The sequence below is a fragment of the Littorina saxatilis genome, linkage group LG14 (genome assembly GCF_037325665.1).
Source record: "Littorina saxatilis isolate snail1 linkage group LG14, US_GU_Lsax_2.0, whole genome shotgun sequence".
Taxonomy (NCBI): domain Eukaryota; kingdom Metazoa; phylum Mollusca; class Gastropoda; order Littorinimorpha; family Littorinidae; genus Littorina; species Littorina saxatilis.
This window is the reverse complement of record NC_090258.1, coordinates 20,486,048-20,498,051: the sequence shown is the minus strand read 5'-3', so window position 1 is coordinate 20,498,051 and position 12,004 is coordinate 20,486,048. Positions and strand designations below refer to the sequence as shown.

Genomic DNA, 12,004 nt, shown 5'->3' with positions numbered 1-12,004 from the left:
TTTTTAGGCAGCCGCTTTCGGGGGAAGCATGCTGGGTATTTTCGTGTTTCTGTAACCAAGCGAACTCTGACGTGGATAACATGATCTTTTCCGTGCGCACTTGGTCTTGTGGTTGCGTGTACACACGAAGGGGGACAGGGCTCCCCATAGTGCGCGTCCCTGCGTCCTATACAGGCATACTATACTATAAATTCATAGAGGGGGTCCCGGGACGCACTAAAAAAAAAAAAAGTGGTGCGTACCGTAGGTACTCCTTTTAGACTGTAGTCGTCAGCTAACATTACAAAAGAAAGATCAGAAGTCAAGTTGAAAGTGTGCGTGTGTTTTGCATTGAACAAAGTATGAATAAAATGTCCTCCTCGAATATTCTGGTGATAAAAAACCAACTTCATATCACGTTATTCGCGATCACAATGCGTTATATATGTACACAGGGGTTTTTGGGATCCGGGACACTTGAGACCCTCTAAAACTCCGCTGAGGGGGTCCATGGACCCTCTAAGCATTAAAAGCGGGGGTCCCGGGACCCTCTAGGACGGGCGTCCGTGGGGACCCCTGGGGGATAAGGCAATAGCCGATCCGTACATCAGTTGACGTGTGAAATACAATGAAGTGATTGGTGGCGTGCAGAGTACTGGGTGGCAGGAGACACCACCACCGTGGGGGCCAACCAGCGTGTAGCTGCCCTCCCCACCTCCCTGGACAAGTCAGCTTACAAGGTGGTGTCCAATCAGAACACTGTTCTAGGATGCTACTACACCGAGAAGAACGGGATCCAGGCTGTCCAACAAAACTGCCTCACCACCTACGCAGCCATCTGCGAATATGGTAAGCACGCCTGTGTATGCGGTGTGTTTATATTGCCCATGCGAGAGAGTTTTTTTTATACTTTTGTGGAACTCTATGTGTGTGTGCGTGATGGGTGGGGGGGGGGGGGTAGTGAGGGGGTGTTAATGGGGTGGGGGACTTGTTTGTGTGAGTGGGTGGTGGGTAGGGTGTGGGGATGTGTGTTTATGGGGAGCGGGGGGCGCGCTCGTGTGTGTGTGTGTGTGTGTGTGTGTGTGTGTGTGTTTGTGAGAGATACGAAAGAAAGCTTTTTTTCTTGCAGCAAAGCGAGTCAGAACTCTTTCCAGCGTGGCTACATTTTGTGCAGAGTGGGCATTTTTCTTCAGCCACAATGAAGCCGATTATTACAGGGGTCCGAAGCATAATTAGTTCAGCAACATCAACACTCTGCACAGGAAGCTCCCAGACTAAATTTCTAGCATGGATCAGACTTGAAGCATGCTTTTATCCCGCGTAAGAGCCTGAAGTGTTTCACTTGCAGGATGCTCTTGTCTCGCGTAAACCTCTGAACAGTTGTGTGGTTTGTAACGTGATATCTTACAAACGAAGGAAATAAAATTAAAATAAAAAAACGGTTAGTCTGCTAACTTTCCAAAATTTTAAATAAAAAAACAAGAACAGTAGGTTATTGGAACGATTAATTTATGACAACAACAAAAGTTACATTTACAGATCGTCGACCTAGTTGTCTTTTAGGTAAACATACAGACAAACACGCATGATACTGATAATGAACTTATCTAACATGTGTCAACGAAACTCACTTGCACGATGCAAACTTGTCGACGAAAGGCGCTTGCAAAAACTGCCACGTCAGCATCTTGCAAGGGAGTTTCATATTTGTATTACAAGCATTTGTCTGTCTGTCTACTCAACTGAATGTTGGAACGTTAGCAGTCTCACTGTTCTTAGACTCCTTTCCTTGTGCAAGAAATCACGTTCAAAACCGCAGATCTGTTCAGGCTTTTACGCGAGGTACGAGCCCCCTTCAAGTGAAACCCTGCTTAGTTTATTCGAGAAGGACAGAACTTTCAATTAAGCGAGTGGGTTCTGGGTGTTGCAGCAGTACAGTATATCGTTTTGTGAAGGGTCCGTTTCTGAGACTGTTGTTGCTCAATGATTTTCTAAATGTTGTCGTTCACAGCCAACCCTGACAAGGAAGAGGTGGAACCAACAGAGAAGAAAGGTACAGACTCTTTGCTTCTTTAGTTTTGAACTCCCTGTCCGGTGTGTGTGTGTGTGTGTGTGTGTGTGTGTGTGTGTGTGTGTGTGTGTCAGTATGTCTGTCTGTCTGTCTGTCTGTCTGTCTGTCTGTCTGTCTGTGTCTCTGCCTCTGTCTGCCTATCTGTTTCTCACTCACTCACTCACTCACTCACTCACTCACTCACTCCGATCCGTCTCTCAGTGTCTCTCTTTCTCTCTCTCTCTCTCTCTCTGTGTCTGTCTGTCTGTCTCTGTCTCTCTCTGTGTGTGTGTGTGTGTGTGTGTGTGTGTGTGTGTGTGTGTGTGTGTGTGTGTGTGTGTATAGTCATTTGCTTACGTTTACAAATATTCTCTGTATAATTATGTTCCAAGGACAGGTTGGAAGATTAGGCTAAGCCTAAAACCTTTATCTTTATGTAATAAAGTTTCTCTCTCTCTCTCTCTCTCTCTCTCTCTCTCTCTCTCTCTCTCTCTCTCTCTCTCTCTCTCTCTCTCTCTCTCTCTCAATAATAACATTCTCGAGGATGTGTGTGTGTGTGTGTGTGTGAAGAGAGAGAGAGAGAGAGAGAGAGAGAGAGAGAGAGAGAGAGAGAGAGAGAGAGAGAGAGAGAGAGAGAGAGAGAGAGAGAGAGAGAGAGTGAGTGAGTGCGCATCTGTGTTCTAACAGCAGTCTTTCTTGCAGAGACCGAGTACTTCCAGGTCAACCTCAAGAGTAACTACTGGACTGCGAGAGCTCAGTGTGCCAAACAAGGTGGTATGTTGCCCGAACCCAGAACCAAGGAACAAAACACCAAGCTGGTTAACTTCCAAAAAGCAAGGTGAGAAAATCTGCTTGTGATATGTTTGGCGTCAGCTTATGCGGCATTTGATGGTTGCCAGGATTATTTTCATTTGTCCTTTGCAGTATGATAAATGCTATTTCTGACTCAACAGAGCAATCAGGAGAGTATTAGTAATTAGACCTGCAAAGACATCCGATTAAAAACGGTCTACACTGATAATATCACTTTTAGACCTGCAAATACATCCGATTAAAAACGGTCTACACTAATAATATCACTTTTAGACCTGCAAAGACATCCGATTAAAAACGGTCTACACTGATAATATCACTTTTAGACCTGCAAAGACATCCGAATAAAAACGGTCTACACTGATAATATCACTTTTAGACCTGCAAAGACATCCGATTAAAAACGGTCTACACTGATTATATAACTTTTAGACCTGCAAAGACATCCGATTAAAAACGGTCTATACTGATAATATTACTTTTAGACCTGCAAAGACATCCGATTAAAAACGGTCTGCACTGATAATATCACTTTTAGACTTAGAAAGACATCCGATTAAAAACGGTCTACACTGATAATATCACTTTTAGACCTGCAAAGACATCCGATTAAAAACGGTCTACACTGATAATATCACTTTTAGACCTGCAAAGACATTCGATTAAAAACGGTCTACACTGATAATATCACTTTTAGACCTGGACAGACATCCGATTAAAAACGGTCTACACTGATAATATCACTTTTAGACCTGCAAAGACATCCGATTAAAAACGGTCTACACTGATAATATCACTTTTAGACCTGCAAAGACATTCGATTAAAACAGTCTACACTGATAATATCACTTTTAGACCTGCAAAGACATCCGATTAAAAACGGTCTACACTGACAATATCACCTTTAGACCTGCAAAGACATCCGATTAAAAACGGTCTACACTGATTATATTACTTTTAGACCTGCAAAGACATCCGATTAAAACGGTCTACACTGATAATATCACTTTTAGACCTGCAAAGACATTCGATTAAAAACGGTCTACACTGATAATATCACTTTTAGACCTGCAAAGACATTCGATTAAAAACAGTCTACACTGATAATATCACTTTTAGACCTGCAAAGACATCCGATTAAAAACGGTCTACACTGATAATATCACTTTTAGACCTGCAAAGACATTCGATTAAAAACGGTCTACACTGATAATATCACTTTTAGACCTGCAAAGACATCCGATTAAAAACGGTCTATACTGATAATATTACTTTTAGACCTGCAAAGACATCCGATTAAAAACGGTCTGCACTGATAATATCACTTTTAGACCTGCAAAGACATTCGAATAAAAACGGTCTACACTGATAATATTACTTTTAGACCTGCAAAGACATTCGATTAAAAACGGTCTACACTGATAATATCACTTTTAGACCGCAAAGACATTCGATTAAAAACGGTCTACACTGATAATATCACTTTTAGACCTGCAAAGACATCCGATTAAAAACGGTCTACACTGACAATCACTTTTAGACTTAGAAAGACATCCGATTAAAAACGGTCTTCGCTGACAATACCACTTTTAGACTTATAAAGACATCCGATTAAAAACGGTCTACACTGACAATATCACTTTTAGACTTAGAAAGACATCCGATTAAAAACGGTCTTCGCTGACAAGATCACTTTTAGACTTAGAAAGACATCCGATTAAAAACGGTCATCGCTGATAATATCACTTTTAGACTTAGAAAGCCATCCGATTAAAAACGGTCTACACTGATAATATCACTTTTAGACCTGCAAAGACATTCGATTAAAAACGGTCCACACTGATAATATTACTTTTAGACCTGCAAAGACATCCGATTAAAAACGGTCTACACTGATAATATTACTTTTAGACCTGCAAAGACATCCGATTAAAAACGGTCTGCACTGATAATATCACTTTTAGACCTGCAAAGACATCCGATTAAAAACGGTCTGCACTGATAATATCACTTTTAGACCTGCAAAGACATCCGATTAAAAACGGTCTGCACTGATATTATCACTTTTAGACCTGCAAAGACATCCGATTAAAACGGTCTACACTGATAATATCACTTTTAGACCTGCAAAGACATTCGATTAAAAACGGTCTACACTGATAATATCACTTTTAGACCTGCAAAGACATTCGATTAAAAAAGTCTACACTGATAATATCACTTTTAGACCTGCAAAGACATCCGATTAAAAACGGTCTACACTGATAATATCACTTTTAGACCTGCAAAGACATTCGATTAAAAACGGTCTACACTGATAATATCACTTTTAGACCTGCAAAGACATCCGATTAAAAACGGTCTACACTGATAATATCACTTTTAGACCTGCAAAGACATTCGATTAAAAACGGTCTACACTGATAATATCACTTTTAGACCTGCAAAGACATCCGATTAAAAACGGTCTACACTGATAATATTACTTTTAGACCTGCAAAGACATTCGATTAAAAACGGTCTACACTGATAATATCACTTTTAGACCGCAAAGACATTCGATTAAAAACGGTCTACACTGATAATATCACTTTTAGACCTGCAAAGACATTCGATTAAAAACGGTCTACACTGATAATATTACTTTTAGACCTGCAAAGACATCCGATTAAAAACGGTCTACACTGACAATCACTTTTAGACTTAGAAAGACATCCGATTAAAAACGGTCTTCGCTGACAATACCACTTTTAGACTTAGAAAGACATCCGATTAAAAACGGTCTACACTGACAATATCACTTTTAGACTTAGAAAGACATCCGATTAAAAACGGTCTTCGCTGACAAGATCACTTTTAGACTTAGAAAGACATCCGATTAAAAACGGTCTTCGCTGATAATATCACTTTTAGACTTAGAAAGCCATCCGATTAAAAACGGTCTACACTGATAATATCACTTTTAGACCTGCAAAGACATTCGATTAAAAACGGTCTACACTGATAATATTACTTTTAGACCTGCAAAGACATCCGATTAAAAACGGTCTACACTGATAATATTACTTTTAGACCTGCAAAGACATCCGATTAAAAACGGTCTGCACTGATAATATCACTTTTAGACCTGCAAAGACATCCGATTAAAAACGGTCTGCACTGATAATATCACTTTTAGACCTGCAAAGACATCCGATTAAAAACGGTCTGCACTGATAATATCACTTTTAGACCTGCAAAGACATCCGATTAAAAACGGTCTACACTGATAATATCACTTTTAGACTTAGAAAGACATCCGATTAAAAACGGTCTACACTGATAATATCACTTTTAGACCTGCAAAGACATCCGATTAAAAACGGTCTACACTGATAATATCACTTTTAGACCTGCAAAGACATTCGATTAAAAACGGTCTACACTGATAATATCACTTTTAGACCTGGACAGACATCCGATTAAAAACGGTCTACACTGATAATATCACTTTTATACCTGGAAAGACATCCGATTAAAAACGGTCTACACTGACAATATCACTTTTAGACCTGCAAAGACATCGGATTAAAAACGGTCTACACTGATAATATCACTTTTAGACCTGCAGAGACATCCGATTAAAAACGGTCTACACTGATAATATCACTTTTAGACCTGCAAAGACATCCGATTAAAAACGGTCTACACTGATAATATTACTTTTAGACCTGCAAAGACATCCGATTAAAAACGGTCTACACTGACAAAATCACTTTTAGACCTGCACAGACATCCGATTAAAAACGGTCTGCACTGATATCACTTTTAGACCTGCAAAGACATCCGATTAAAAACGGTCTTCGCTGACAAGATCACTTTTAGACTTAGAAAGACATCCGATTAAAAACGGTCTTCGCTGATAATATCACTTTTAGACTTAGAAAGCCATCCGATTAAAAACGGTCTACACTGATAATATCACTTTTAGACCTGCAAAGACATTCGATTAAAAACGGTCTACACTGATAATATTACTTTTAGACCTGCAAAGACATCCGATTAAAAACGGTCTACACTGATAATATTACTTTTAGACCTGCAAAGACATCCGATTAAAAACGGTCTGCACTGATAATATCACTTTTAGACCTGCAAAGACATCCGATTAAAAACGATCTGCACTGATAATATCACTTTTAGACCTGCAAAGACATCCGATTAAAAACGGTCTGCACTGATAATATCACTTTTAGACCTGCAAAGACATCCGATTAAAAACGGTCTACACTGATAATATCACTTTTAGACTTAGAAAGACATCCGATTAAAAACGGTCTACACTGATAATATCACTTTTAGACCTGCAAAGACATCCGATTAAAAACGGTCTACACTGATAATATCACTTTTAGACCTGCAAAGACATTCGATTAAAAACGGTCTACACTGATAATATCACTTTTAGACCTGGACAGACATCCGATTAAAAACGGTCTACACTGATAATATCACTTTTATACCTGGAAAGACATCCGATTAAAAACGGTCTACACTGACAATATCACTTTTAGACCTGCAAAGACATCGGATTAAAAACGGTCTACACTGATAATATCACTTTTAGACCTGCAGAGACATCCGATTAAAAACGGTCTACACTGATAATATTACTTTTAGACCTGCAAAGACATCCGATTAAAAACGGTCTACACTGATATTACTTTTAGACCTGCAAAGACATCCGATTAAAAACGGTCTACACTGACAATATCACTTTTAGACCTGCACAGACATCCGATTAAAAACGGTCTGCACTGATATCACTTTTAGACCTGCAAAGACATCCGATTAAAAACGGTCTACACTGACAATATCACTTTTAGACCTGCACAGACATCCGAATAAAAACGGTCTGCACTGACAATATCACTTTTAGACCTGCAAAGACATCGGATTAAAAACGGTCTACACTGATAATATCACTTTTAGACCTGCAAAGACATCCGATTAAAAACGGTCTGCACTGACAATATCACTTTTAGACCTGCAAAGACATCCGATTAAAAACGGTCTACACTGATAATATCACGTCAGTAGGGGGTGTGACTGCCTTGAGCAGCAACAACTGCCCGGCACCTTCTGGGCATGGACTGGATCAGATGCCGGATATCTTGCTGTGGGATGGTGTCCCACTCCTACTGAAGTGCCTGCAATAGATCGCGGTGATTTGCCGGCGCTTCTTCTCGCCTGCGCACACGTCTGTCCAATTCATCCCAGAGGTGTTCTATCGGGTTCATGTCTGGCGACGTGGATGGCCAGGGAAGCACCTGGACATGGTGGTCGGTGAGGAACTGGGTGGTGAGTCGTGCTGTGTGCGGGCGAGCGTTGTCCTGCTGGAATATGGCATCCTGGTCAGCCAGAAGAGGAAGGGCGTGTGGGCGCAGAATTTCCTCCACGTATCGCTGGGCAGTTATGCGCCCTTGGACGTGCACCAGGGTGCTCCTTCCAGCGGTATTGATCGCCCCCCACACCATGACGCCTCCACCACAATGAACGGGTGCCTCATCCACACAGTTGGGCGCGTAACGTTCGTTTACTCTCCGGTAGACCCTCCTCCGACCATCATGTCGCTGGAGCAGGAAGTAGGACTCGTCGCTGAACCACACGTGTCTCCAGTGATTCCGGACGGTCCAGCAAAGGTGCTGGCTGCCCCACTGCACTCGGTTCTGGCGATGGCGGCGGGTGAGGACAGCTCCTCTGTGAGGTCTGCGAGCTCTCAAACCAGCTTCATGCAGGCGGTTCCGCACGGTCTGGTCCGATAATCGGTGTGGCCCGGGGAGAGTCTGGACAGAAGATGAGGCCGACAGGAAACGATTCCGGAGGTGGCGGAGCCGTATGAAGCGGTCGTGAGCAGCAGTTGTCGCCCTTGGTCTTCCCGCTCGTGGCAAGTCAGCAACGGAGCCAGTGGCTTGAAACCTGACCCACAGTCTACTGATGGTGCTCTGGGACACGTGGAAGTGCCTGGCGATTGCACTTTCACTTTGGCCTGCTTGAAAACGACCCAATGCAATTTGGCGGTCTTCTCTGCTCAATCGGGCCATCTTTCGTCGCTGAATTGTCGTCTGATTTCTTTGTGGCGAACAATCCGCTTTTATGGGTTTTGGAAGACATGGTGAGAGCTCAATATTCCCCGAGATTCACGAGATTACACTGAAGCATGACGAGTGGTCATGCCAAATGAGCAATTTTGACATTGTAGCCACTGATAACGCATGCGTCACGTGCAGAGCTCACTTGTGGCAATGGACGAAAGGTATAAACATAAACAAAAAGATAAACATTTTCTGCAGTTTGGTGGATATCCTTGTAGCCATATAACTAAATTAACCAAATATTACAAGCTATGCGTTTCGTTTTTTGAACAGTATACTTTTAGACCTGCAAAGACATTCGATTAAAAACGGTCTACACTGATAATATTACTTTTAGACCTGCAAAGACATCCGATTAAAAACGGTCTACACTGATAATATCACTTTTAGACCTACAGGCGTACGTGCCGGCCTGGATTCGAACCTGTGACCCAAGAATCACAAATCTAGTGCTCCACCACCTGGGCTACAGGGCCTTACAGCACCACCCAATTAAAAAATAAAGTCTTCACTGACAATATCGCTTTTAGACTAAACTGAAAGAGGAGCATTCTGCTATCCTAAACTCAAGACCATACCCTCATTAAACTTCAATGTCACATTAGGTTCAAGTTCAGATCCAAAAAGGAAAATTAGCAGGGTCTCAAACGTCTTCGAAGTTGAAACTTTAAAACGTCACACACTTCCAGTGCGCTTAGTACAGGTTGTAGACTTGTGTTCTGTTTCGCTTTCTCAAGTGGCGAGGTGGTAAGACGTCGGCCTCCTAATCGGGAGGTCGTGAGTTCGAATCCCGGTCGCTGCCGCCTGGTGGGTTAAAAGTAGAGATTTTTCTGATCTCCCAGGTCAGCTTATGTGCAGACCTGGACTGGTATTCAAGAAAGCTCTTTAGCGCCACTTGGCCGCATGGTGGCGCTGTTTGAGCTGTAAGTCGCGCTAATCGGCATTCACGAAAGCCCGTTGTGACCCGCCAAAGTCACGTGACGCCTTCACAGTTACAGGACCTACCCCTCGTCTCTACAATCGCTAACACCGTGTTATCTTCGTGATTCAAGATGGGGGCCTTCATGATCATAGTGTTGGAATATGCCGAGAGAAGAAATCTGAGAAGAAACCGTATTTTCCGGGATCGCATTCATCCTTAGGATAAATATGACGATGTAGATTTGTACAGAAAGTTTTAGTGGTTTTTTTCGTCTCTCTTACCTTTGTTTTTTTAAGCAGGGAGCATCCTTCTTCATATTTTTTTAAAATCAAATGTTTACATGTTTAAGTTATCAAACTTTATCAATAAATTAATATCATGGTAACCCAAAAAACAAAACAAAATCACATTCCTGCCTACATTTTTTTTTTAAATCAATTTGCTATTATAACGTACTCTTTTGCACATGAAGAAAATAAACACAAATAAACAAATGCCAAAGAGTAAAAAAAATTACGGACAGATGGAGATTTGAACTCGACTCAATCACGCATCAGGCGAATGTGAGAACCGTTCGGCCACGAAATCAGCTTATAATGGACACTGTAATGCATGGAAGAAGACGCTAGCACGTTTTCACCACAAGCCGGTATGATCGAGCATCGGTTGAAATCTTTCGCGAGCAGTATCTCGTATTTCGTCCGCGTTTCGCTGTCAGTCCAGTTAGCACTTTCGTCACGATATAACCTTCGTGGTTGAAAACGACGTTAAACACCAAATAAAGAAAGTTAGCACTTCGCTTCCTCTTCCCCTCCATCTCTTCCTCGTGTGCCTGCGCTTTCGCTTGTCCGATGGATGTTCCGTAAATGTAATGCACACGTGTTCGTTCGCGGAATAAAAGCAATGAAGGCGGATAAGACCTACTGCACGTGCGCACTGAACAGGAAGTGAGGGAAACCCTGTGGTTTATAAATAGACAACCTTGTTAGCTAACAGCGTTCGGAGGGGGACTCATGAATGCCAGTTAAAATCGGAAGTTAAAGCGTAGTAGCTAAAACGGCTTCAGAATCTGAAACCACCTCAAATTCCTTTTCTTCTTGAATACCACTCCTGCTAGTGACTTAACCCCCTTTATGTGTATGTCATGAAGTGGATTTTAGTGTTAATGAAGTGTTACTTTTCTGTATACGTGTTCTGCCCTATCTTATTACACTGACTTCAATCTTCACACTAAAACACTCCAACACAGAATTTTGGGAAGATGCAGACTTAATATTTCCTCACACAAAATATAACACAATTCTTCACCTAAAGAAAACAACATCAATACCAAACAACTTCTCGTCCACACTTTCTTTCTTTATTTATTTGGTGTTTAACGTCGTTTTCAACCATTCAAGGTTATATCGCGACGGGGAAAGGGGGGAGATGGAATAGGGGAAAGGGGGGAGATGGGATAGAGCCACTTGTTAATTGTTTCTTGTTCACAAAAACACTAATCAAAAAATTGCTCCAGGGCCTTGCAACGTAGTACAATATATGACCTTACTGGGAGAATGCAAGTTTCCAGTACAAAGGACTTAACATTTCTTACATACTGCTTGACTAAAATCTTTACAAATATTGACTATATTCTATACAAGAAACACTTAACAAGGGTAAAAGGAGAAACAGAACCGTTAGTCGCCTCTTACGACATGCTGGGTAGCATCGGGTAAATTCTTTCTCGTCCCAACCAATATGGGACTCCCTCTAACCCGCGGGGGGTTCTCGTCCACACCGTTCTTACAATCTCTCTACACTCACTCCACACACGGGATTAATGATTAAAAGAAATTATTTCAATAATTAATTACTGCACAAGGTAAAGTGTTGACAGACACTCACGAGTTCGTAACACGGCTCACTATATGTCGTCATTTACACCTCCTTGTGCCACCCCCCGCGGGTTAGGGGGAGTCCCATATTGGTTGGGACTAGAAAGAATACCTCCTTGTGCCACCCCCCGCGGGTTAGGGGGAGTCCCATATTGGTTGGGACTAGAAAGAATTTACCCGATGCTACCCAGCATGTCGTAAGAGGCGACTAACGGTTCTGTTTCTTCTC

The 12,004-nt window shown here is 41.8% G+C and overlaps 1 protein-coding gene across 2 annotated transcripts in view; it reads left to right on the top strand.

The window, feature by feature from the left end:
- LOC138947328 (mucin-5B-like) overlaps positions 1-12,004 on the top strand; it is a 224,037-nt gene that overhangs the window by 89,797 nt on the left and 122,236 nt on the right. For both annotated transcript variants that reach the window (XM_070318774.1, XM_070318775.1), the window contains exons 30-32: positions 631-828; positions 1,991-2,032; positions 2,732-2,867. In XM_070318774.1, the coding sequence (XP_070174875.1) occupies positions 631-828; positions 1,991-2,032; positions 2,732-2,867 (376 nt within the window). The remainder of the gene's footprint in view (positions 1-630; positions 829-1,990; positions 2,033-2,731; positions 2,868-12,004) is intronic.